Genomic DNA, 27,325 nt, shown 5'->3' on the forward strand with positions numbered 1-27,325 from the left:
CGTACTTCAACCCCAAGCACTATCTAAAAAAAGATAAACTTACCCTAAACTCTGTGTTTCCTTGAAGTTTGTAGCCAGAAACATAGCTTGCATTTTTGTCCAAAATTTTTTGCCCTACTCTTCACTGGTCCTGTAAAAGGAGCAACCAGTTAAGTATTCACTAGTCTGTCAAGAAATACTGCTGTTTTGGTAGGAATCTTTAAACTTTTAAATGACTATTTCAACATGCAGTAACTCATTGATGTGTGTTCTTCCTCAACGTATATTTAAAATGTATTAGTGATGCATTTATATTTTTTTCATTTCTGCTCTTAAGTGTATGGAATGTGCATGAAATACAGTCGATGGGCTGCCAGACTGGCACAAATAAAATTCCATAGTTACATTCATAAGGACACTTAGTGTGACTTTAAATGGTTTTTCTGCCATTTCCCATCCTTATGAATCTTGATTGAAGTTTCTAATGAAGATTTAAAAAACAGCTATATTCTCCACACCCATAATTACACTATTTTCTTAATGCTCTCAGACTTGTTATGTGTTTGGGAGAGGTGATAACCTGTTCTCAGTGTTTTTGTAGGAAATTTATAGCAACAGCTTTGTGATCTCGTGTTCTATACCACTAGCAATTTTTTAATGCAGTTTGGTGTATTCTTTTTTCTGCCCTTGTTCTTAATATGTTAATTATGCTATCAAGCTGTTATATATTCTACTGACAAAATAACATTTGTTTCCATTTTGGGATGCATGAGTGGAAGAAATCCTACAGAAGTGTCATGTTTTAGAGTTAATTTTTAAAAATTATCTAGCTCTTGTTATGTTGCCATCTGTTTTCCTCTAGCCTGAAGAGGAAACAGCTGTTGTGAACAAGCTCCAGATAGTATTTTTAATAAAGCCTAGTAGGTCTGCTTACCTTCAGTTTGCATGTGTGTCAGGGTGAATAAATGCTTCATTTAGGGGGAAGATGCTGTTTTATGGTAGAATTGTAATGAGTTTCAGCTTGGTACTGCATTGATTCAGCTATGAATCCTCCATAACTGGATTTGAATATAGCTAGAGACATCTTTATTAATAGGGCACACTTGCTGTAACTGTGTATTTCATATAAAAGGGATGTTGGCTGCTGCTGCTGCCCTCCCGTTGAAAGTAGTTGTAAGGCAGTTTAGGGAGTTGATGGAGTTGCTGATCCAGTGTAAAACTAACTCGCAGCCCCATCTATGCCAAGCTTCAGCTTCCTGATCAGAAGCAGTACCTAGCTATATCTGGCCCATGGGAAAGCACTGGAGATGGAGAGCCAGTGGTGCAGCCTCTTCAGTTGACAGTCTGCAGTTGTGCTGGATTAGGGGCAACATGTGCACTGAGAAGCTTACAGAAAATATAATTTTGGAGAAAATATTTAATTCTCGGATCTAGGTTGGAGAATAAACATGAAGGTTCCAGTCAGTGTTTAGACTGTCACTTTGATAGTAGGGTATGGACACACCTGATGTGGCAGGCAGGTGATTCCCTTGTGGGTTTCTTGATTGTATTTTAGACTTGGTTTTGGTAAGGAGTGAGGGACCTCATGAAAGAGATGCTGTAAAACATAAGCTTGAATCAAGATAGCGATTCAACTGAGTTAAAAGGGAGGATAAATGAAAGCAGACAAGTTCACTGTCAAAGAAAGCCTTGAAGAAGAAACTTGATAGTAAATAAATTTATCTGAGCTCAGACATTGGAGTATGGACAAGATTTGGTTCTGCTTTAAATAAAAGGCACTGAAGGAACCTCATCTATCAAAATCAAAGGAAAATATGTTGTTAGATCTGGAAACCTTTGCAGAATGAATAGGTGTTTGAAGTAAGAGGGTGATTCAATAATAAAGGGAGTGGAGGAGACTGCCTGGCAAAGAGCCTTAGGTCAGGTAGTGTAGAATTGAAATAAGAATGATCTACGATTGAATCAGACTGTTGTAAGTAGAGAGGCTTCTTATTTTTGTGTAACCAGAATGGATTAGAGGCTTTGCCACTTTTCAGTGAGTCTTTAGATGATGGCATTATACAACAATGCTAATAAGGGCAGCATTAAAAAGTGTGCCCATAGCTGGATAATTTTGAAACTGTACCCTCAGGTTTCTACCAAGAGTATGCCTTCCATAAACCTGTTTGAAATGCATGTCTAGTACCAGGCAGTTGCATGAGCTCTTTAAGTTCTGTCCTATTCACTCTCCTTGTTCCCCCTTCTCATGGCCCAGAGCAGGCGTTTGCACTGTGAGTCAGTTAGGAACCTCTACTATGTTAAAGCCAACAGAGGTAAAAGTTTCGTTTTGACCTGATCTGTTTCCTAAAATGTGTTCATGTAGCATGTGAACATTTTGTGATGGCACTGTGTGGGGGAAGATGGGCAATGAGCAGTCAGCTGGCTTATAGTGGTTTCAAGTGGCTGTGAAAGTACAGTGTTACTGAAACCAGTGAGGAAATCACTGCTGCATACTTAAAACACTTAATCTTTTTTTTTTTTTTTTTTTTTGGTCATTTGGAACAGGATGAGTATGTTGGAATTCAAGAAAGTAAGAGACACCAACTCACAATACGCTTAATATTAAAAATCGGGTGTAATACTTGCCTCTGAGCTTCCTTGCCAAATTTATGCTGTTAAATAGTGTTTCTTGCCTTTCTCTGGAGGAATACCCTATACATGCCAAAACCGTGGCGTTGCACAAACCTGTATCTGACTTTCAAAGGAGAGAAGCTAAAATTATTTCCTTGAGCATTTTCATAGGTATTAAGCAAAAAACAGTGACCTAAAATGCTGCCATCTAAGTAGATAACTGTTTTTAAGAGTGTTATTTCTGCTTATGTTTGTAAGCAATTTCTTTGATCAAATAGCAAACTTGGATTTATTTTCCCACTTGTCAGGTTTATCCACTGCCTCACTTCTGAGTCTACAGTGGGATTACCTTAAATTAAGGACAAGTTAGACCTGGAACTAAGAAACAACCCATTTCTTTTCCTGAAGCCCTCAACAGTCAAGTAATTCAAGAGATGTGCAAAATTCAAAACAGATGTTTTCCTGTCCCAAAGGTTCTTAGTGTTCAGATTTGAAAATGGCTCACCTTCTGGGAAGGTAGTGTCTGGCTTCAGATCTAAGAAATCTATAGCTGTCCGCAGTGGGATAGTTACGGGGTGGCTGTTTGGGGCGTAACAGTGCTGGAGTATGTAGAGATGGCCTTATAGTTTGATGGGAACTGCTCTTGGGCTTTTCTCTGTGTTATCCTGTGCTCCCAGTCTGTGTTTCTCCCTTCTTATCCCTGTGCCCATTTCCTCGTGGTTTCTCTGCTCCTGTATTTTGGTGCAATGTACCTCAGGCAGCCTCCCATGCACAGCGTCCTTCCTATCAAAGTGATTTCTGTCATGATGCAATTTTTGCCAGTTTGCTTTCAAAGTAATATGGTACCTCTTTCATACCTGAATTGGTGTTCTTTCTGTGATAAAGCCTTTGGGAGCCGTTTTCTCTCTTGTGTGTGGCAGTGCTGCTGGCAGTATGCACTGCTAACAAGAAGGTATTTCCTCTCGTGGTTAGGGAGAGCTACATTCCTGCCTCACATTTTCATTAAAAGGGCCAGATGCTTTCTGTCTCCTCTTACTCTGTGTTGGTACATCCTGATTTATGTTCCATTTTTCCCCCCGTGTGCTGCTAAATAGGTAGGCAGAGTGCTTCTGAGGCCAGGAATAATAATAATCTTTACTTGCCGCACAACAGAGGGTCCTTTGGCATAAGGCATGTTCGTCAGACTGCCTTAACTTTGCTGGCCTCCTCGTAGCTAGCCCTCACATGCAGTTTCTGCAACACCTCATGCAGTTGCATTAGCAAATGCTGCATGCAATACTTAATGCAGTCTTTCATCTGAGGAACTGAAATTGCGTTTTGAACATGAAGTGTTACAGAGGGAGGTAGTTCAAGTACAGAAGTTAGCTCTCTGACTTAGTATGTCCAAACATAGATGGAAGTCTGCGGCAGAACTGGGACGGAATCCAGATCTTTTTTAACCAAAGGAGCTAACTTCTTGCATGGGAATACAAACTTCTTGCCTGGAATAGCTCTGCTATATAGTAGTGCTTTGTAAAAACAAGTGGGAGTGTTTTTGGACATGGACATATGGAACTATATGGACATGGGTAGGGGGCTGTTTGAAGGCAAATAGCTTTTCATTCTTGGTGAATATTTTTTCTAAAGAAGCATTAGACTTAGTGACTACAGTATGCACATGGATTTGCTTGTATTTAGAGCCTCTAACTTATCTTCTACCCTAAATGGTAAAAATGGCCTCTTTTTATCCAGCGAATAGCCTTTGGAAATGCATGCCCATTTACATTCTTTAAGTTTTGCAGCTGGTTACTGTAAATGTCAGTGAAATGCTTTCTCACTGTGACAGTGAAAGTGTGTGATATAATCCAGAAATCAATTTCATCTTACACGTGATTTTCAGAAGTGTTCCCTAACTCCAGTCTGCTATTCTTTTGTAAGTTGTGAGTACGCATAGGGGTTTCAGGAGTTTATTTAAAGACAAGAGAGTGTTGCGCTGGTCTAGCTTGGCCCATAGATTCTTATTGACAGTGGGTGCATGAGGTACTATAGTTTCACTTGACCCTCTGAATAAATGTGAATGGCTTCTTGCTTTTTGCTTTTAAACTTGTGATAAAACTAGTACATGCTATACAACAAAAATGTGTATTTTATCACTTCTATCGAGTCCTGAAAAATGAAATATAAGCTGATGTGCAGGGGTAGCTCTTACGACTGTTTGCCCACTTGGTGTGTTTTGTAAACTGGTGAGGATGGGGTTGCCCTAGGTTTTGTGCATCTTGAGGTTTTTGGTGACGGAGTAGTCGGAGCATATCAGTGTAGATTCAAGGCTGTGAGTTCAAGCTGACCTGTGTGCATCATCTGTGCTGGTCAGTGGGCTAAGGAACAGCTTGGCTGTAGGGCTATCTATGACTGCATGTCATTAAAGCAAGCCATTGTCACTAACTAGCTTTGCCAGCCATAAGTATCGCTAAGCTGGATCTTGGTTTGGAAGAGTTTTCAGTACAGGGCTGTTTTCTTTTTTTTTTTTTTCTCTTCTCGCTCTCTTCTCGCTCTCTTCTCGCTCTCTTCTCGCTCTCTTCTCGCTCTCTTCTCGCTCTCTTCTCGCTCTCTTCTCGCTCTCTTCTCGCTCTCTTCTCGCTCTCTTCTCGCTCTCTTCTCGCTCTCTTCCTTAAAAAACATGTATTTTGTATTGCATTATCTTTGGGAGTGCTACGCCTGTATATGTCTGTCCTGTATCCTTTACCTGCCCTCTTTTTTTAAAGCTTAATCCTGCCATTTGATGTATGAACGTTTGTGCAGCCTTAAGCATTTCAAGGCAGAGAATGCCTTCTGCATTTGTACAGCTCCCAACTACAGTTGGGCCTTTGCTACTGAGGCTAAGTCAGAATGGTTTTCTACTGTGTTATACAGATTTATCAAACTAAACGTGTTTATAAATTTCTGCATATGTGTTTCAGAGCAGTTGCCAGTTGTTCCTCGTGTACATGTTTCTGAATTCCCTGGCATCTGTATGCATAAATGGGTTCTGCTTTGTCACCAGTAATAAGTATGCAAAATACTTAACATGTCCAAAATTTTTCACAGACAGTAAGTGTTGTTCACCCCCTCTTCTACAGCTGATATGATTAACTTCTAAACTGAAACTAGAAGGGTAAAGAAAACTAACATCTATTGAGTTTTATTATATTAACACTTTTTTTGCACAGCTTGTAAAGGATAAAGCAGAGTATTTAAAAAGTGACTTTCTTTTTCCATGAAAAAAACAGCTGGATTGCAGACATTTCATGGAACTTTATAAATTTCCCTGTAAATACAAATTTTAATCATGCAAGTGTTTACAGAAATTAGATGGGGGCAAAAGCTACTTTTGGCTTAGATGTTTCTTCAAAATCTCAACTGCTTATACCAGTGCCGTGTTTCAGGTGCACACAATTATATGAAATAACTGCAGAACCCTGTGGTTTTGGTCACTATTCCTGTGATAAATGAATATGCTCAGTTCTGCCTCTTCTTTTTTTCTATGCTGTTGTGCCTGTGTAACCTATATTCAGCACTGAGGAGTGAAGAAGTAAACATTTTTTTCCTCTTCTCCATGTGAAGCCGTTGTTGCTAGAGCTGGATAAGGTAGCATTTGGTTCTCATCACATTGCCCGCACAATGCGATGAGTCATTCCTTCTTGGTTAGGCTTGTTCCTCAGACCAAGATTCATGTGATATTCCCTCTCTCAGGGAGATCAGATTAGTCACTGTTTGAAATCTTGTTTAAAAAATAAATTGCACCACAGGTTGATGCCTTACTTACTGGTTATGTGCTTTCTTTTTTTTTTTTTTCCCTTCTCCTCTGCCTGATGTAATGATACTGCTGAACTCAAACACTTAAAAATGGGTTTTAGTCATGGTAACAGACATGTTCTAGGAGTCCCACTGAAATTAACATATTAAATTGAAGACTTTTTTGGTGCTAGCGGAGAATCAACTATAAGACAGGTGAATTTCTAGTACTTAAGAGTTTCCTAAAATACATCTAGCTTAAACTTGAACTTCTTTTATTACTGTCTTAAGGAGAACAAAAACTACACTATGATTGTGGCAGCGGCTGGAGCTTTGTGAAACATTAATTAAAAAAATAGCAATAACAAGAATTATTAGTACTGATGGCCTCTTCTTATGCTACTTGAATCAGATTTGAAAAAGTATTTGGGACAGGAATTATCCCTGCAGAATTCTCTGTCCCTGGAAGTATTTGGTGGAGCTGAGACCTGGTGGGAGTTTCAAACAGTCTTAGGACAGGGGCAGAGTTTCCGGTCCCTGTTGAGAGAGAGGATACACGAAGGCTTGTGAGGTTCTTCATCTTGATATCGGAAGAGATTTTGGGGTTGGTGGTTCATTCTGAGCAACAGCAGTGTGGAAGACTAGCTGTGCCTATAGAAAACGTGAGCTGAATAAATCAAAGGTGGGAAGACACTGGAGAAAATATATACTGTGCAGCTGTACATGTTTAACTTGGGTGCTGACTTGAGCTGGCTAGGCTCCCTCTCTGGCCAACGGAAAGAGAGAGACTCCTTCAAATTGTAATTCAGAAAACTGGAGTTATATTCCTGCTCTGAATCCTCTTTCACAAAATCCTGTGTGAACTGTAGAGGCGTTGCAGAGATGCTAATGCAGACACCTAAATTGTGTGTAAAGTTGAATCCTTTGACTATTCGCAGGAGCAGTGGCTGTTGTGCCTTGAAAGATTGTAAGGGTTTTGACAAGATGAAGGATCGGAAGTTGCCAAAATATATGGTCATAAACACTGTCACAGGGAAGATAAATTCATGTTTCTCATTAAACTTTGATTCTGGTTCTTTTAAACAGCATTATTTTCCATCTGGTGAGTTGTTAACACTGTTTTGATAAGAAAATGCTTGTGAAATGGGCAAAGGTGCAGACCAGTGGGGTAGAAAATGAGATTATCTGTAGAACATTCAGACAGTGGTTCTCTTGTGTAGCTTTTCCTGCTGTTCTTGTTCTGCCTCCAGGTTTTAGTTGATTTTTACAGATATCAGACACTTACCACCGTTATAAGTATTAATTCAGATTATTAGTTTTCCTTTCATTCTCTGTGTGAGACAGATCCAAGTAGTGTCTAAACAGGCATATTAAAAATTCAACTTTGGATGAACTTTTTGGGTGTGGATGAGCAGTTCTTAAGGAATGCCCAGCTTCCAAATATCATTGGCAGTTTTGAAAAATGTTTGGCCTCTGGGTGAGTGCCTAGGAACTCTGCTTCTTCAGGGTTTCTTTTTGAATCTTGCTCCCATTTCTATAGGAATAACCACTGGAAAAAAACAAACCTTTGCTGCTTTGAAGTTCATTTGCCACTACTGCGAACTATTTGTTGGTTTCCCTGGAGAACAGCATAACCCTGTATTTTGGCAGTTACTTCTTTGGTGAAGAGATGAGTATGTTGGGTCAAAGTTTTAGCCGATATAAATTAGCTTGTATACTGTGAGAGGGGGATCTGGGGCGTTGGACTAGATGATCTCCAGAGGTCCCTTCCAACCTCAACCGTTCTGTGATTCCGTGATCTGACTCACTGACATCAGGTCATGCATATCTACCAAGGACAAATGAATCCTTAGATATTCTTTCCAGCACATGAATTTCATGTAATTGAAGGCATAAATGAAGTTCCCAGCTGCTGCCACTCAGGAGAATGGAAACTTAGAGTGTGGGGTTCGTTTTTTGTTTTTTGTATTTTGTTTGTTTTGTTCTGTTTTGCTTGATACTGGTCAGTCAGTCTCATATACTGCCCTACATTTGTGGGTGGAACTTTATAGCTCATTTTTATAGCATAAAAGTAATCAGTACTTTGTCAGCTTGCAATTCTGACATTCTCAAAGACAAAAGTTTAAGTCTATTCTTATGTGTATGTTTTAGCTTTGAGTGGATTTCAACACAGTGAAGCTTGGACACTGTTGGGAATTTGCTCTATTACACTGTAAAACATAAGCACAGAACCTTAGTAATACTTTTCAGTTTGTATGAAACAGAAAGAACCAATTTTAATATTTTTGATCTTCTTTTTTCTCCATCTAGAATGAAAGTAGCCTATATGGATCTAAATTTGTTTCCAGAAGTGTTTTCACTTTCTATATGGCATATACTTGATAACTACTGTCAACAAATTTGAAAACATTTTAGGATGTTCTAGAACTTCTCTTGATAAAACGCTGCTTCTGGCCATCAGTGTGTTGTTCTAACATCATCGTCTCCTCTTCCTCCTCCTGAAGCAACTTCTGCTTGCTGTTTGTCTCAGGAAAGCTGCCTTGGCTGGTTGGAAATGTAGCTTGTCCAATAGAGCTCAGCTTGCTAGCTGAGTAGTCTAACTGTAATGAACTTTTTGTTAAAGGGCAGCTAAGTAGAAATGTTGAACAAGCGCTAGCAGGGAAAAAAGTATTCCTAACAAGAACCCAGGGAGAGCACGTTTTTTGGGGGGTTTTTTGGTTTTTTTTTTTGGGTTTTTTTTGGGTTTTTTGGTTTTTTTGGTTTTTTTTGGTTGGTTTTTTTTGGTTTGGTTTTTTTTGGTTTGGTTTTTTTTGGTTTGGTTTTTTTTGGTTTGGTTTTTTTTGGTTTGGTTTTTTTTGGTTTGGTTTTTTTTGGTTTGGTTTTTTTTGGTTTGGTTTTTTTTGGTTTGGTTTTTTTTGGTTTGGTTTTTTTTGGTTGGTTTGGTTGGTTGGTTTGGTTGTTTTTTTTGTTTTTTTGGGTTTTTTTGGTTGTTTTTTTTGGTTGGTTTGGTTGTTTTTTTTGTTTTTTTGGGTTTTTTTGGTTTTCAAGATGTTGCAGTATTACAACTGGCAAAATTGAACGTTCGAAAGGGAGATTCATGTTCTCTCACATTTTTCTAAGTGGATAGAGAAATATGTATATTGCTTGTATGCTTGCGTATGTGTTGGTCAGCTTAGAAAAAGTTAAGGTAGTGTCTGAGTGCCTTAAAGTTAGTGGCTGGTTGATCCTGAACTGGGAATAAGCGGTGGACAGACGCTGTTGATGAAGATTTGAGAACAGCCATGCTGACCCATAGGTAGTACAGCAACTTACATAGCATAGTTGAGAGCTAGAGCTCCTTCATCCTGCAGAGTTACAGGGCTGAGTTTTGGAACACGTTTTTCCTCAATAGGCAATGCAAATCATTTGGGAATAAATTAGTTTGTGACAAATTCTTCTTGTTTTGGTACTGTTTGGCAATGTAAGTCACAAGCGTATTTCAATCTCTTGTGGTCTCTTCATTTTGAAATAGGTAATTATTTAGCAATTGTAAGAAATATCTTTTGAGCTGAAGACTAATATGAAAGTAGAAGTCTGTGGTGTACACTGAACAGAATTCCCCAGCTGGCTCAGCGGTAAGTCGGAGCAGAGTTTTCATAGCACATCAGCAGGATTGGTGTGTGTACTTCTGGTTTCAAGAAGATGTCCACTGTTAGTACTAAAGTTCCAGGGTGTTCAGGTTGGCTTGCTCAGGGTTTTCTGAGGAGGGGTGTTTAAAAGGATACATGAGGACCTATCCCAAGATTTCTCATTTGGGAAAAATAAATACCATGCAGCTTTCGTAAAGGACATATAATAGAAAAGTCTGTGCTATGATCACAGTATGAGATTTTAAGTTCTAAGGTTTTAAAAATGGTGTGTGTAAACAGTCGTCCTTATTCAAAGATCTAATCCATGTGTAAATCTATTGAAGGGAAAGAATTTATTTCTAAGTTTTGCACAAGTTTTAGCAGAGCAGTTTTGACAACTATAGACTCACTCCCTCCCGCCCCCAAACAATTTTCTCCAACTCTATAGGACTGGATTTTAAGGATAAATTCTTTTATCCCTCTTCTGAAAGTTACTTAAAAGAAAATACTTTTTGAAAGCTTGCTTTTTTGTTTAAACAGCTTTGAGAGTGAAAGCGTTTTGGTGGACACATTTCTATAACAGATTTTTAATAACAAGCTGGAATCCAGTGGCCTTCTGACCGTTGAGATTAGTGACTTCAGCAGTCCATTTTTTTTCCGTGTGAATCTAAGAAAACTATTTTTTTTTAGTTAGTTATGTCACTGACTTCTTTTGTCATTCTGTATCATCTTCAAAGTTTATTGCTGTATTTAGCACCTTTTCTTCAAAGAGACTGAGGTGGTGGTGGCGGCGGCTTCCCCATGGTGATATGGGGAGGCTGGCAGAGTAATAGCAAGGGAGCTCAGAAACTGAGATTCAGTACTAACTCCCATACTTCTTACCCTTATATATAGATAGGGGAGACTGCCTACATTTTAGATTGCTTTATGAAGTAGTGATAGTGTCTGTGATGGATTTAATATTATTGGTTCTTATCTATACAGTATGTGCTTGTGGGTGATGTCTTTTGCATCTCATGTTGCAGCTGTCCCTTGCTTGTTGGATGCTGAGGAGTAATTCTAATATTGCTTAAACTGATAAATACTTTTCTTTTCAGGTGAGACTAAATACAGTTACTGTTATGGAGCATCCTTTTCTTTGACAAATTGGAATCTGAAAATACTAAAGGCTTAGCTGAGTGTTGTATATATTGTTCTTACAAGGCTGGATGGCATAGTCTGCTTTGTGAGAGAACTTTTAGTTTAGTCCAGTTTTGAAGAAAAGATATAGCTCATTAAAGCCATACCAAAATATATCAATTTTTCTTGAAGTATACTTAAGTTGCAAAAACCCTTCTATCCTCTGAAAAGAAGACAAAGTTTTTAAAAAAATGAGCAGATAGAACCACAAAGAAATGCTTGCGCTTTGGAGACAAGTTATTGCCTAAAGTTATGTCAGTATGCTTTAGCTTCATAAAATTCTGGCAGAAGGACTTTCTATTCCATCTCTCTGCTGAGCCCTGTTAGACCTACTGGATCTGTGTTGGTGGACTTGCAGAGTGACAAAGTGGAGGTGACGTGCTGCATGGCAGAGCATTTGGAGGAAGTCCGCAAAGAGCAAATGCAGAAGAAAGTGGTAGCTGATATGGTCCCTTCCTTCCTATGCATAGGTGATTTTGTTTCTCTCTCCAACTGTGTTTTTATTTTCTAATTGAAAAATTCATTTCAGCAGTAAGTCAGAAATCCTGTGCTGATAGGTTGCTTTTTCTTCAAAAAAAAAAAAAAATCTATCTATAGATATAGATATATATAATCTCTGCTGAGCCTGCTGACATGGCAAATTGAATGTTTATGTTCTTGGTTGGCAACAGTCCAGTTCTATCAGTGTGTGGATGTTCTGTAACTGGCTGTTTTTAGAAATTCATGTGGCAAACTGTGTGGTAGCAGTAGTTAAGGCAGCCTGAGCTTCTGACTCTAGAGGCTTGTCGTCCTCTTTCTCTTCACAGAGAAATCAGTAGGCCTGTAGGTCAGCTGCAGTGTATCCTTGCTAATTTGCAATCTTAAGAGTTTAATTGCACAGTATTGTGAACTGGCAAGCAATCACTTTATCAAGCTCAAATACTTCCAAACATGTTAAAATGTAGTAAGGAGACAACAGAGATGCTGTTACTGTGTTTGTGTGATTAATGAGACTTCAAACTAGCAACAAGAAATTAACAGCATTTATAGAAAACCTTTTCTGTGTGCTGTCAGTCGGTATTGCCAGTGTACATCTGCACAGTACAGGCTGTTCAACAGTGAAATAAGTCTTTCACTGCGATAATTCAAAATAGCTAGCATGGAAAAGTCAGCTGTATATCATATAAGACACCAAGCTTAAGAATGAACAAGTGGAGTGTTTCACTTTACAGGAGCAAGTGCATTGTGAATGAAGGTCCAGTAAATAAAGTTATAAAAATACTGTGAATGATTTATGTAATGTCCTGATCAGGAGTGTTCTGTCCAGTGCAAAGTCGTTTCTGCAATGTAGCGTTATCAACTGTCTAAGAAGACAGCTAGGAAGTTCTGAATTTTCTTGAATTAATGTTTTCAATTTAAAAAAAAACTATTTATAACCATGTAATCAGAGAACTGCATATGACATGCACTTTAAAATAAAGAATTCCCTATTAAATTGTTCCTTAGTACCTACAATGCTCCTTGTGTATTAAGGAATGCACAAGGAGCGTGTGCACTAATAAAGCGTCAAGACCACAGCAAGCCTGAAATAGTTGTAGTCTTGCCTGTTGTTGGGCTTAGGGAAACTACCAGGTATTCCAGATTTGAAGGAGAATGTGTCTGGGTTTGGATATTTAAATGGAAAAAAGAATTTGACCTTCTTTTAGGAGAGTATCCATTTCTCCTGCTTTGAAGAAAGGCTAAAGCAAAGCAGCTCAGGGCAGGGCATTTCAAAAACTTTGTCCCTCATGATGATTGATTTTGTAGTAGGAAGAGATTTTGATATATGAAGGAAGATAGTCTTTACTCCGTTAATCCTTAAATTTTAGGTGGTTTTCGGGATTGCCCTGAACTGCTGTGCTCTGAGTCAGCTTGTTTCTCAGTAGTAGTTGTTTGTTTTGGGTTTAAAACACTGCAGGGCCAAATGGCCAAACTGAGCTTGATCTATATCTGATCCTGTGAAACGCTGGTTGGGGAAGGCATTTCTAAATGAGTAGTTCTAAAGCAAGAGCAATTATGGGTGACTGGAGCATTAGAGAAAACAGTTACAGTTTCTTAAAGTTACTGGTATGGCTTCAACTTCTTGGCAATGACTCCTTTTGCAACTACTTTTTAATCTAAGTAAAACAGTAACAGATTCATATTTGTCATGTTAATGCTTTTAGGGTCACTTGTTATTGGTGATACAGGTGATTAATGTCATACAAGAGAGGGGGCATTATTCCTTTTTTTTTTTTTTTTTTTTTAATGGCTTTCTTTTTTCCACACAATTGTAGCTCTTTGATCTACATCAAAAACATGGGATGTACATAGATGGGTTAAAACTTTTTTTTTTTTTTTTTTTTTTTGGTAATCATCTGGATTTTGGGGTTTGTGTGTGAAAATATAAATGAAGGCAGGTAAAATTAGATATTTACTTTCTCAGAAATTTGAGACCATTACAGCTGGTCTTTAATGATGACCAGGGTCCTTACTGTAGAGGAAGTATGTAAATTATACTAGAGTACAGAAACTCCCAAAAGAGAGCAGCAGTTGAATTGATGTTGGGTTATGGTCACGTTTTGTTGGATGCTTGAAATCATTTGCTTGTATTTCCTGTCTCATACTGTTCTTCTAAAAATAGCTTAAATTGTGAGCTGTTTGCCCAGTGCAGCTCCATGGTGGAATAGCACGTTTAAAGTTACTTCCTCTGAGCCCCTCTGCCCCTCCTTCAGCCTTCATGCTCTCCCGCATGGCCTCCCACAGCAGATGTTCAGTGCCTTAAACTTTGCTGAGAGAGGATCTTTTATAACTTTAGGAAGCTGATTTAAAAAAAAAAAAACAAAAAAAACCCCAAAAAACCGTGCAAGCCAAATGAAGGTCATAATTCAGAGGCACAGAACAACCTGTAGCCAATCCCTGCATTACCGAAACTGCTAGGAAAAAAACTCAAGAGCCGATAGCAAATGCAGCTGGGAAGTTGCAGGAGATGTGTTTCGATCCAAAATTATCATTTTCAAAATACAAGCCAGACTGAAAAGTAATAAATAGCGAGGTAACTTTACCATAGTATCAACGTAGATAGAGGCAGTTTGGTTAATTCATCTGTTTTTCTGCAGCAATACAAGAAAGCTGCATCAAAGAAACTTGGAACGCTTACCCCAGCCTGCAACAGGAAAACTTTGAATTCAGGTGAAAACAACCTGAGAGCACCCCTTTTCTGGCAGTATCCCACTTTAAAATTACCTCTTTGAAATGTCCTTTTACACAAAATGGCTTCAATCTTATTAGAAAGCAGCTGGACTGTACATTTTTTTGTTTTTTTGTAGGGTTAGGTTACCATGCTAAGGAAATTGAGAGAGAGACTTGATTCCTCCAAGACCAAATGAAATCACCTCACAACTCTTAATTTTGAGAGCTCTCATGGAGCTTGCTGCATAGATTTCTCCCCTCCCCAATCCCGGGATTTCTTTAGTGACACTTGTGCCATGAGCCCTCAATTATCTGCTATCTTTTCAACATCTTTTGAGCTTTGTCAGTATGCATTGCCTCATGCAAAGACAAGGATGTCAGCCTGGAGCTTCTCATTGCTCCGCATGATGAGAATATACTCAGCCACTTCTGTCATAGCCAGGAGAGTAAAGGCAAGATATTTGGCTGCTTTATGGACCTTCGGGGCTGCAAAAGGCTTGGAAATTGGTGCTGCAGGAGAACTGGGATGGCTGTTAAACATACGTGGGGAAAAAGGGAAGGAACTGGCTGTTCAGAGCAATAGGCCTGAGTCTGCTCACCAAGGTTGCTAACTGGTGTAGAGTAAGTTTTGATCATGGGAGGAAAGGACACTAGTACAGCTCTTCAGTGCCACACCTTGGTACAGTGCGTACTGATGGAGTGGATGGTGCAAAAGGGGTTTTAATGGGTGCCCAAGGCTCCTGCTGCTGGATTGTGAAGGCATTGAAACTGCACTCTAAGTAGTAGGTCTCGGTAGGTATAGGTAGCTTTTAGCAGTGAGATGTCATCTGGCATCAGCACTGTGGTTGTCTTGAGTTTAGTGCCAAAGGATTGGGGGTTGATATTGCTTATTGTCCCTAAGACAAGAGTGTTTACACGTCATGCTCTTGTCTGAAGAGTTTTAATTAATGTAGCACAGTTTGTTTCCTTGCTGCTTATGTGCCAAAGCAGTAGTGGTACCAAGTTGTTCTGGGGTTGCTGTGGCCCAGTTCAATATCATTTTGCTGAGGAAATGATGCTTTCCCTGAGTCTTCTAATCCAATAATCAATTCACTGGACTGCATGGAAAGGGGCTGGCAGGCAAGGTTTTACATTAAGAGTAGGTCATCTAAAAATCTCATTTTCCAGATGATCAAAATCTGTTCACAGATGGCTATTTTTGACCTGGTTTAGAAATCTCATGCAATCTGTCTCTTTATGAGGGTAAAGCTTGTGTGTGTGAGCATGAACAGATAAATATTTAAAGTTAAAGCCAAAAGAGATTGTTGGACAAATAATATTTCTAACCACATCTGTTTCTAAACAAATCTAACTTTTTAAATATATGAATTTGCTTGATCAGATGTTCTTGAATTCCATGGTTTTGTTTTATTTTCAGGCTGAGTGACCTATATAGATAAATAGAGGAGAGAGGAGAGGAAAGTTTTTGATGCTCTGCATATATTGCCAAAAAAAAAAAATATTGGTTCTAAGTTACTATAAAAGTACACAGGAATACCACACCATTTATTAACTTCATATTCGCATGGTGGATAGACCAGTCTTTGAGACCTCAAATTTTGTTATTTTTCTTTTTGTTGTTCTTTTCTTCCTCTTTGGAAAGGCAAAAATGAATTGGAATTTTCCTCTTTGAGAGGTACACAGTATACCTACGTATAGGAATTATATACAAAAATAATTGTATAGTCTGCTGTCAGACACTTTCTAACGTTTGGTTATTGTTTTGGATGTTTGGTAATAAAAATAGCCTATATGAATGAAAGTTTTCCAACCACATCCATTTTAATATTAAAAGGGATTATTTTTTCTCAATGTATGTATTTTTCAATTTTTTTTTATTTTAAAAAAGAAGGCTGAACTTCTTTCTCAACGTTCAGACACTGGTGTTTGATCAGTGTAAGTTCACATATAGGCCCAAGAGTTAGTGTGCGTCCAGGTATTTCTGCATGTTTTAATTGTCATTGTGTGATACTGTATTTCAAAGTAAGGTTATCTGACGTTAAGTAAGTATTTGTTATAAATTTGCTGGTATCTTAATGTTCTACATACACACCCTGGGTTTAGTGCTTGAGGAATTTTTTAAGCTTAAATTCTGATGGAGAACCAGGTCTATGTCTGTGCATGCGTTTTTCTTTTTTTTGTTGTTGTTTTTTGGCTGATTTGTTCATGTTGAAGGAATAATGCTTTTTAGGAAGAAAGAAAACCTGAAAGGTGTACTTGAGATAAGTTTTCGGATCCCAGCATCTTTAACAGAACAGACAGCTCAGAGGAAAACAGGAGAAGCCCTTTAGTTCTTGGCATACATCATTGTTCTGTTTTGTTCATAACTTTCTTGCCTACAAGCTTGTTTGGAGAGAGTTTTCTGAATATGGCAGAAACAAAGTGAATCATCACTGTTGATGGTTTGGATATGTTGCCCTTTTCAGATGTGTGTCTCTGTTTCTGTGCTTAAGTCTTTCTGCTGACTCCCTGAAGTGAGCAGCTGAGATATAGAAAGCTCAGATGCTTGGTGGCATTTTTTTTTTCTTTTTGGACATAGTTTGGGCAATGATTCTCCCTCGCCTTCTTGATTAAAAATCAAATATGTTGCTGCTAGAAGACAGCAAAATAAATTTGTTGGCACATAACAAAATTTTCCTTAATGAACACAGATTGGCGGATGCGTTCTGGTGGCCAAATACTTACAAGCATAGGACTAGCAAATTTTATTTTGCAAGGTAGAAATAATGTCCGTGTCTCATGCATTCTCTGCTGTACAGAAAATTGCACCCTGGACATATGTCAGAAGCAAAGACAACACAATGCCAGATATCTAAATTGAATTAAAAATACTAGATACCTGGAAACATTTAAGGTGGCAAAACTGTAGGTAAATACATACATACATAAATATGTATTTTTTTTAGTTTTCTTCCAAGCCTACAGAAAGGGCAGTTTCTTTATTTTTTTCACTAGTTAGGCTCCCAAGCATCTGAGCTATGTTCTTTTCTAGCATATTTACAGCCTTTTGCACTCCCTGTGCCCAGCTTAAGCTAAGCTGTGTGCTGCCATGAAAATCCTCTTTGAATTTTCAATGGCACTGTATCAGTGGGAGAAGATAGCAAGTCAGTGAGATATCCAGATTATATAGTCTCTTTTTAAGGACCTGTCCACAATATCTAATGAAAGCTTTTCCATAACCAAAATGAGCTTTGCTAGGTTTAAGTGCATAGTGTGAAGTTAAGTGCCTCACTCTGTTAAATTAGGACCATGCACATTAGAAATGTATGATAGCAGGGATAGAAGGAAAAACTATTGCAGACAAGCTGATTATTCTACCTGCAGGGCTCTGAATGGAAGCCTTATGCTCCAAAAGGAAGTGCTTACATATTTTAAATTGTCAAGGTCTTACTAAGAAGCATTTAGTTTCCTGTTAACAAAAGTGGAAAACTGGAGGGTTTAAAGGTGAGTGTATTTGACCTCTTGTCAAATGCTCAAAAAGTCTCCAGCATACTGATACCTCACATATATGAAGAGCGAGACTAAAGCTTCCTCTTGAAAATAAAATCAGTGAAGGTGCTTGTTCTGTATGGATACGTTAACCTGTGGAATTCCTGCCCGAATGAATTGATCTCATCAGCTCTGGTAACTGAGAATACGGAAATGGTACACAGCTAGCTTTCAAGTATTTTGGTCCTTGCTTCCCCCCCACCCCCTTCTCTTTCTATTTCAGTAGTAGCAGGACCAAGAAATACTGATTGAATTGTTCAGTTTCCTTGTCAAAGCAGAGCAGTTCCATAGAGGGAGTGTTTTTTGTCTTTAAGGAATCTGAAGAGCAACCGAAGCTCTAACAGAGTGCATTTGTTGACATAAAATGTCTGGCTAAAGAGCTGCGTCTTTAGCTATGCTTGAAAGCTTGACAGTTTTTTTTCCTCCCTTACTGCTCAGTGCTAGAAAAATCTAAACAGCCATTGGTTGCTCTTGGAGTTGGGAAGAAACCATATTTTTTGTAAGCTCCTACTCAAGTCAGTAACGTGGTTAGTATATGCAGTTGGTCAATCAATCCCTTGTTTTGGTCTCAGTGTTTTTTTCAGGGCCTTTTTCCAGCTTGAAGAAAGAAATTACTGTCAAATGTCTTCTCTCTCTATCCTCTCTCTGTGCTCCATTTTCCGTAACCGTGGTGGTGATCTTTAAGTTGCTCTGCAGTTTGTGTAGGTTGTCACTTCCTAGCAATACCAAATGGTGTTCTCATTTGTACTGTATTTGGATTTTAATATGGATTTTCTTATGTAATTCTTTTAACAAAGAGAAGTTAGCTTCAAATTACAGTTCTTACAGAGCACTCTGACATGACTATGTATTAACTTTGAACACTTGAGTGAGTATTGTCCGCATCAGAAACCTATTTGGAAATCAGGAGAATCTGGAAGTAGTTTTATTTGTGTGTGTTTGTGTTGAACTGGGAAGTGGAAGAGTGCAGAAAAAGGGAAATTGCAGGTTTTTTTCTTTAATTTTGAGCTTGAAAACTTTTGACCAGTTCTCTTTTGGAAGAACTGTGAGAACAGTACACCAGCCCCACAGGGAGACTTCCTTATCTTCTAGTAATGCTTCCTGTGGAGACTCTCTCACTCTCTCCAGAGAGCTGTACCCAGTCATCTGGAAAGAGGCTGGTCTCACGTGATTTTAAAGTGAAAATAGATAAGAGGAATTTGGATGCTAAAGACTGGGGGAGAAGGGGCAAATTCCTACAACTGAGCCTGTATGAGGCTAGTAGGTTTGATTCCTAGCTTGCTTGAATTCAGGCTAACAAGAGTAAAAGTTGGAGGTTTACCACAGCAAAATAGACTTTAATGCAGTTTATACAAGCCACCAAGAATCTTCAATATATTTTTGGCTGGAGTTGCTGCAGTTAAACTATTGTTAACACTTCAGCTTAGTTTAAAGCCATCTTGGGCATGCTAATAGACATTGCAGTCACACCTTTGAATTACAGTGGAGACAGCTTTTTTAACATAATGTGTCTCACAACTCTGAACAAAGTGGGAAGAATGCTATTGGGTTGTGTCAGCTGAGTTGTGAGCAAACTTATTTAAAAAATTCTGAAGTAAGGCCTTACTATGTGAAACATCATTTTTGTCCACATTTCAATAGTTCTTTGTATGTTCTATGGTTAAATTTAGAAAACGTACACGTGTATGATCACCCATACCTAGACAGTTTGTGGAAAGTGTGGATGCATAGCATTTCTAAGGGCTGAAGTCAAGAGATGTCATGACATGAGTCAGTTAGCAAAAGTGTATCAGCTGTATGCGAAAAGAGACCAGATGAGTGCAACACAAAGTCCCGTGTCTCTTTGTGCTCCCCTTTTAAAGCTGCGGATGCTAGTTGGCTTGATGTTTTCTTGTTATAGTTCTGCAGTATTTACATGCACATTGCATCAGATTGTTGCTGTTGAATGAATTTGTAGAAGAGGGGGAAAATACATCTCCATTGAAGCTGGGGTTGAAAGATGCAAGACGGTTCTGTTAATAGTAAAGCTATTTGGGAGTTGGAGACTGGGAAAGGCATGTGTCTAGTACAGAGATCTGATGAGAAGTTACATTTGTTTCTGTCATTTAGAGTTCCCTTCTCTACTAGCAGACAGGCTGTGGTTCCCCTGCTCTGGTTTTCTACGTTGTATTTTTATCAGGAGAGCATGTTCTACTTCCCAGGTATCTAATTATCCCCTGGTACTGAAAAAGTGAAGGTAAATCAGACCACATGGCTTTTGGACTTTTATTTCATCATTCTTTGAGAGTTCTAAGTTTTGTCTTTGGATTTGAAACACTTGCCAGGTGGTGCTAAGGTGCTTGAGTAAAGCCACAGGGAGCATTACCCTATTTCCTTTCTGAGAGTTTTGTGTCTGTCACTCTGCCAGGCAAATTTAGTTCTCCATTTTGGTTATTAATGGATAGGTAGAGGACAAAGCTGTCTGTGGTTTCATGGTTGTTTCATACCCCTGTGTTTTGTAGTCTTTTGGTTACCCTTAGTTCCTCAATCCTTTTTCTTTTTTCTTTTTTTCTTTCTTTTCTTTTCTTTTTTTTTTGTAAATATGCAATACATACATGTTTCCTGTCTCATTTTAGAAGAATATTTGTTTCAAAATAAATATGATTTACATGGTGCCTTTGCCCAGAGACCTTAGCGGGCTTCACAAGCACTTAGTACCCCATCAGTGTGTTTCAAAGTCTAATGTGTGGTGTAAGGTTATTCACTGTATCTGAAGTGACTGTTTTCCATCTTGGCATCTGTGAGAGTAGTATTGCTGGGCATCAGTCCTCATTTACTGTGCTCTGACAGTGGCTTTGGATAAAGTGAGTGGGACGTATGTGAAGGCTTTATTACCATGTTGTATTATGTTCCTCGTATCCTTTGTGAGGGGTGAGAATAACTTTCTAAATAAATAATTGGAATGAAGCAAATGCAATTAAATTGGAGATTAAAAAAAAAAATTGAACTGTTGCTGATGTTGACAGACAGACTTACAATGGACTCAGCAAGGCTGGTAGCTGGGATATCTCTAAGGCATTGACTCCTTCCTACTGTCTAAATTCTGTGACTGTCAGGAGCTCCTGCCTTGGAAGCAGGATGCTGCTGCTAAGTTCAATAGAGACATAACACTTGGGAAGAAAAGTACATAGTACTTTGCCTTACTCGTGTTGCTGACCCTACATTAGTTGACAGTTGGCTAATATATGGATAACTCCTTAATATGTAATCCTCTTGGGTTTTTTCTTTTCTGTCTTTAGGTGAAGCCAAAAATCTTCCTACGTATCCGGGGCCAAACAAGATGAGGGATTGCTACTGTACTGTAAACCTGGACCAGGAGGAGGTTTTCAGGACCAAAATAGTGGAGAAGTCATTATGGTAATAAATACATGTGTGCACATGTTCTGTTAACACTTAGCCATCTAGACTGCTTCTCTGCTTACTACAGTGTTGATGTTCCATGGATGCTTAGGGGAAGGAGAGAGGGAGGATGAACATAATCTTTTTTTCCAGTTTTAAGAACAGTAGTGGTGAAAGTATCAACACCACGATTGCTATCTGTATGTATGAGAAAAAGTCTCCACTAAGGCAAGCCATATAAGCTATTCTCTAAAGAATTTACAGCCAGTGCTCCTTTCTCTGTTGCAATACTTGTTTTGAATTTCCCTAAACTTTCTAGTTCCCAGCTTAGAGTACCAAACTCCTTTTTGTGGCTGTCTATGCTTGGAATTTTGTATTGCTTTGCTACCCTAATTGCTGGATTTTGGGGTTTCTTTCTGTCATGGGGCAGCCACTAAAAGGAGAGGTCTTGAACATGAAGATGCCTGTCTGATTCTCTTGAATACTGGGTGTGAAATTACAGTAGGCAAATGTAGAACAAAACAGGTAGCAAAAGTTAGAATGCTTTCTACTGGAAGTCCCCAAATGTCAAAAATATAAAGGGAACAGTGAGGATCAAGTATATATGTGTATACTCTGGCAAGGTAGGCTTTTTTGAATTGAAGGGCAGGTAGCAAAGAGAAGTCAAGCTTATAATTTTTATCTTAAGATACAAAGTGGGAAGGGAGTGAGAGTTGAGTAGTACAATTAGGAATTTGCTATTTGTCTTCTTATTGCAAATAGTTTACTTAGGGAAATAGCTCTATTCTCCCTCCCCCCTGCCCCAAGTACTTAGCTCACTTAACAGTGTAAGTCTGAGTAGCTTGAAGTGAGATTTATTCCCTTAAGTCATTTAATCTTTTCTCACATAATTTTTTTCCTTATTACTTATTTTAAGTCTTTATCCCTTATCTTATATTCTGATGTGGTACACTGAGAGTCCATAATGGAGACTTCTGGTTCTTGAAGTATTTAGATCGGACAAACATAATTAGGGTGTTTTTGTATGATGGTGTTAGCACTTTGCAGGAAACAGAAAATTCCAAGGTTGATCTGTACAGTTTTTAAGATAGTTGACATGCCATGTCCGTGAACCACTTTTTTCTCTAAAAGCGATTTTGTAACTCATTTGAATTTAGTCCTGAGTCAACTGTCTGTAGCCTTATTGCTCACGACTGGAAGTCACACAGTGGATTTTTTTGCTAGATGATCATTAAAGTGCTTCATGGGGGGAAGGAGGGTTTATGGTCATAGTTGATGTCATTTCCTTGAACTAATCCAATTATTTTCCTATTGAGAAAACAAACTTTTAGTAGTAGGACTAAGCAAGAAGTGTAACTTTTCCTTTGGGGAAAATTCCATCTGTCTTTAGATATCATTATAAAGCTGAAGTAGTACACCGAGGCCATGCAGGAATTAGAAGGTTTCTGTTTTCCTGTGGAGCTGGGTTCTTTTCATCATTTGAGGTGAATTCAGAGGAGAGCAACATATGATCAGAGCTCTGGAAAGTGTAACTGATGAGGTTAAAAGAATTGGAGTTGTTTAGTTTAGAGAAAAGAGGGCTGAGAGGAGACATAATTATGTAAATACTTAAAATCAAGAGGAAGGAAATTGTTCTGTATGTCCAGTATGGATATTGCAAGTAATAAACCGGCTTAAATTGCAGTGGGGAAGGAAGTTTGGTTAGGTTTGTTGTGAAGAAAAGCTTCCTACCATTAAAGATTCTGGAGCATTGGACTAGGTTGCCTTGGTGTTTTGTATGTTGATTGCTGAAGACTCTTGTTAGGTTAGCTGTAACCAGTTCTGACCAAAAATGGGAATACTTCTGCTTCAGAAGAGTAGGCAGACCAGGTGATGTCTCAAAATCCCATGCAGTCCTATTCTCCTTGATCCTAAGGGCTGACTAAAGACCATTTCTTCACTGAGAGAAGAAGCGATGACCTTGGAGATCGTGTCTCCAGTGGTAGTCTGCCTTCTCCCTCTGTGAGCTATTTCCAAGTTTAGCTATAGAAATAGTACTATTTTTGAAGAGCTTGCTTCTTCGCAATCCCTGAGTATCCACTTCTAGATATTGATATCAGCTGAATTTTGCATTTATTCATGTAGATGTTTTTCTATTCATGTTTATTTCTCTTGCATCAAAAAAGCAGATAGAAATTCCAAACCCATGAATGGAAAAGCTAAGGGGTATCTTCCCAGTCTTTTGGTAGGAGTTGCTCTTAGGAGACTACTTAATTTTACATATGATTGTATTTAAATGTATTAAAATAAGTGCATAGACTTCCAGAGGTCGATGTTTTTCAAATGATTTCAGAATGCGCTGTGGTAGCCTATTGTTTTTTGTAGTACTCCAATATGAGTGCATAGCTGAGGAGCCAGTCATGTTGTTACATTCTTTAACGCTTGTCTGTAAATCGATTCAACCCATAGAGTAGCTGTGAATTATTGGGCAGGCAAGGCTTATGTACCCTAAGGCCCATGTACTTTGTATGCAACAGAGAAATACCTGCTTTCATGTGTAGAGTTTCTTTGTCAGGCACTCATCAAATAACAGTGAAGCATGTATTGGGTCCGTTGTTCTGAGGTATCACTGCTGTGATATGTAATGTTGTCAGATAGGAGCTGGGATGCAAGCTGGGCCAGTGTGTGGCTGAAACCTTTTCCAGCTATCTGGATAAGGAGACTTATAATTAAAATCATGCTGAAACACTTCATCTTGTGTAGTTTGGAAATTCTGTGAGTGTGGGCATTTTTTTGTTTTTGTTTGTTTTATTGAGGTGAACTTCACTGAACTAAAATCAGCCCCTTTCTGTTAAGCACTGCAGAAGTGCGTATTTTCCAGGCAGACCTTCTCCTGCTGTAAAATTTAAATAGAGTTCACAAATGGGAGAAAGGAAGCAGTCATCTCTCCCTCCCAGGGGGACTTAGATGAATGACCTATTCTAGCTTTCTTGGGATATTTGTTGCAGAGCCTTTGGACTCTGACTCATGATCTCATGTGTTTTATACTGGGCCAGTATAAGAAGTTACCCCCCGAGCTCTGTCCTCATCTTCTGCAATAGATTTTTTATTTTAATAGGCAGTGGCAGAGGCACAGTGAGACAGCTGAGAGTAGTGGCCTCTTAAATCAACCGAACACAAATCATTTAGAGCTTTAAGAACTGAACCAACATACCTGCTTCCCAGACCAGTGCCTTTACCAATGCTCTTTAGAGAATTTCTGAGAGCCTGATACCTTTTATCCAAGTTTGCCTCTTAAAACCTGAGAGCAGCCAGAATGGTGAACCTTAGCTCCTCTATTCATCAGTCAGGTGGGATTCATAAATCATTGTCAGGAACTTCAATCATTCTTGCTACCCAGCCTCCATTGGCCTCCATTAAATTGGATGGCTGCATCAGTGCCTTGTGCTGGAAGATTTTAAGAGCTGCTGTTAGGACAACTTAGTAGTGTCTGACTGAAATAAGTCATGGGTTACAGCATGGGCAGGTCTTTCTGTGAAATCAGAGCGATGCAGAACAAGTACTGTTGATGTTGGGGCAGTTCAGAGTCATCCGACTTCTCTGGGGATCTTTGGTCAAGCACGATTAATGTGTGGGCTGGTCGGAGGCAAGCTCTCCAGGTTCCCGGGAAGAGAATCTTGAACTCTTCGAGCAATACTGTTTTCATGAACTCCTTGGCACAAGCTTTTAGTAAATTGTCAAAATGTCACATGCAAGTCATAAGATATGAGGGAGAGGGCAGTTGGAGCCAGGATTTAATACACTTCTCTGTTTTGTAATTATTGTTCAATATTTATATTACCATTATACAAAAGGCACTGAATAGAATTGGATCCATTCCATATAACCTAGCACAGGTGTACACAAAGTGGATCATCTGTTTTATGTCCTAAGGAATGTGTGAGAATGTATTTTTTAAAATGCATGGATCTACAACTTTTCTGTAGTTCTGAGCTGCAAGCAGTGAATTTTCTTGCTTGGACACCCTGACAAGAATTTTGCCAGTTCATTTCCTTCGTTGAACCAACCATTTAGCTTCCCTTATGGGTAGCTTCAGACTTTAGGCTCCACCATCCAGGGCTTGCTCCTAGCTACAGTTCTTCCCTGAGGATAAACTTTCTTGGTTTGTTGGCATTAAGACTGACTTTGCTGTTGCTGTTTGCATCAAGTGTTTCCATTCACTTAAAGGGCAGTGTCAGCTGCAACAGGAAATCAAGGCAGCTTCTCAAATCATAGGTGAAGAATGGAAGGAATGTGACATCTCTAAATTTGTTTCAAGGATATGAATAAAGGCAAAAAGTGTCGTACATTAAGAATCAAATGGCTGGCAGCGTGAGCTTTAGAGACATGAGCCAAACACCTTGAGTCCATGATTATTTAGTTCTTCACTATTTCACTGGAGAATTTTTCACATGCTAAACATAGCTAGCAAAGCCTGAATGAAACAGCAAATGAAGCCAGAGGCACTTTCCCCAGCCCCCCAGTCTCTTTTTTCCTTAGTCTTCAGTGAAGGAAACAGTGAGAACTACAAGTCTGCAGTGTGCTTTTGAGTGTATAGTGAAATGTGCTGCAAATTCATAGTTAAGGCTGTGACCTCTTTAACAGGAGGCTGTTGTGTCTTTGTTATAGTATTGGATCTGGTAATAAATTCAGTCAGCAGCTCTCAAACCTTCTCTAAATAATTCTACTGCAATATTTAAATGTGTTTTTTTTTTTTTTTTTTTTTAATTTGAGGCACACTTGAACACTTTACTTTCCTCTGTTTGGAGTTCATGGCTGCTTAGCTAAACTCCTCTCACGTGTTCTGATAATACCTTGGATGCAGGCCACTTCTCAAATCTTAAGCAGATAGTTGTTTCCCTTAGTTGGAGTGTTGCCAAAATTAGCTGTTGTATCAGAGTTAGCTCTGTTAGTTGCTTCCATGTTCTTACGTTGCCAGCCCATCTCCTTGAGATACCAGCCTTCCCCAGGCCTCGCACTGGCTACTGCAGCATGAGCTCTGCAGCTTCTCTCCCACTCGCTCCCAGCTCGCTCCTCGGCACCCTGTCTGCTGCTGCGACCTGCCATCTCCTGCGCTGGGCTGCATCTACCCGGAGTTTTAATTCCTTCAATGCTGAAACATCCCAAGCCTTCAAGCGAAAGGGCTAAGATGGGCATGGGTGAGACTTCAGGCTGTTCAGGGACATTACTGAGGGTGAGGAGTGCATGGTTGCGTGGGGAAGTAATACAGCTGGGAAGGATGCCAGGAAGGGAAGCAAGGCTTAATGGAAGGAGAAGAATAAAGTGAGCCTTGAGACCCAAGGCGGGGTTTATGAATGAGAGCGTTTATCCATACTGAAAGCCACCCATGTGAGTAACAATTGTTGGTGTTGTAGACTGGTTTGAGCTTTTTTTTAAAAAAAAAAAAAAAAAAAAAAAAAAAAAAAAAAAAGAGAGAGAGAGTAAATGCAGCTGTAATGTGAGTTCTCCTGTTGTTGGTGTATGTCGTCTTACAGAATATTTTGGGAGGTGACCGGGGCCAAATGGCTGCTGCTTAACGTTATCATAATCCCTATAAGCCTCATTGAGCCGAACTAGCAACTGTCAAGTGAGGACGATAACTATAGCTAGTGTGTCTGTCTCTCTTCCGAGTTTAGGATAGAGAACACGCTTAGTGCTTTATTTTTTTCCTCTGTGTGGTAGAGGTGGTTGTGGCTGTAACACAGCACTGCCCATCTGGGTGTCTCTGCACAGTGACATGAGGAAAATTTTGCTTGGGCAGAGTGGATGTCTGGGAGACTACGGTCTGCACTCTAACAATGGGCATAAGTGGTATGTTTGGATTTAGATGTTGCCTTGTATGCCACATACTTCCTGCTGCATGTACTCTGCCAAATCGATGCTTCAAATATAATACTAGGTATTTTTAAGAAGTTGTGTAAGAAAGCTAGCACGACATCTGCCAACTTTGGCTCTTGCAGGGCTTCACTTGCCTGTCTTGTTGTAGCTCTGTTGTGTCTAGTAGGAGACTGAAGTGTATTCAGATTTTATTTGGCTTGCTCAAACTGCTTTGAATAATCCTTCCCTTCTCTTTCCACCTCTCTTAC

General features: G+C 39.1%; 1 protein-coding gene across 5 annotated transcripts in view; it reads left to right on the forward strand.

Annotated features, from left to right (window-relative positions):
• The window catches only part of RASA3 (RAS p21 protein activator 3), a 185,479-nt gene that overhangs the window by 67,959 nt on the left and 90,195 nt on the right, over positions 1-27,325 (forward strand). For 4 of the 5 annotated variants that reach the window (XM_026096948.2, XM_026096945.1, XM_026096947.2 and 1 more), the window contains one exon: positions 21,122-21,239. The exons of the other annotated variant lie outside the window; for it this stretch is intronic. In XM_026096948.2, the coding sequence (XP_025952733.1) occupies positions 21,163-21,239 (77 nt within the window). In that variant the 5' untranslated portion in view covers positions 21,122-21,162. The remainder of the gene's footprint in view (positions 1-21,121; positions 21,240-27,325) is intronic. 5 annotated transcript variants of the gene reach the window in all.

This window comes from Dromaius novaehollandiae, chromosome 1, assembly GCF_036370855.1.
Source record: "Dromaius novaehollandiae isolate bDroNov1 chromosome 1, bDroNov1.hap1, whole genome shotgun sequence".
NCBI lineage: Eukaryota > Metazoa > Chordata > Aves > Casuariiformes > Dromaiidae > Dromaius > Dromaius novaehollandiae.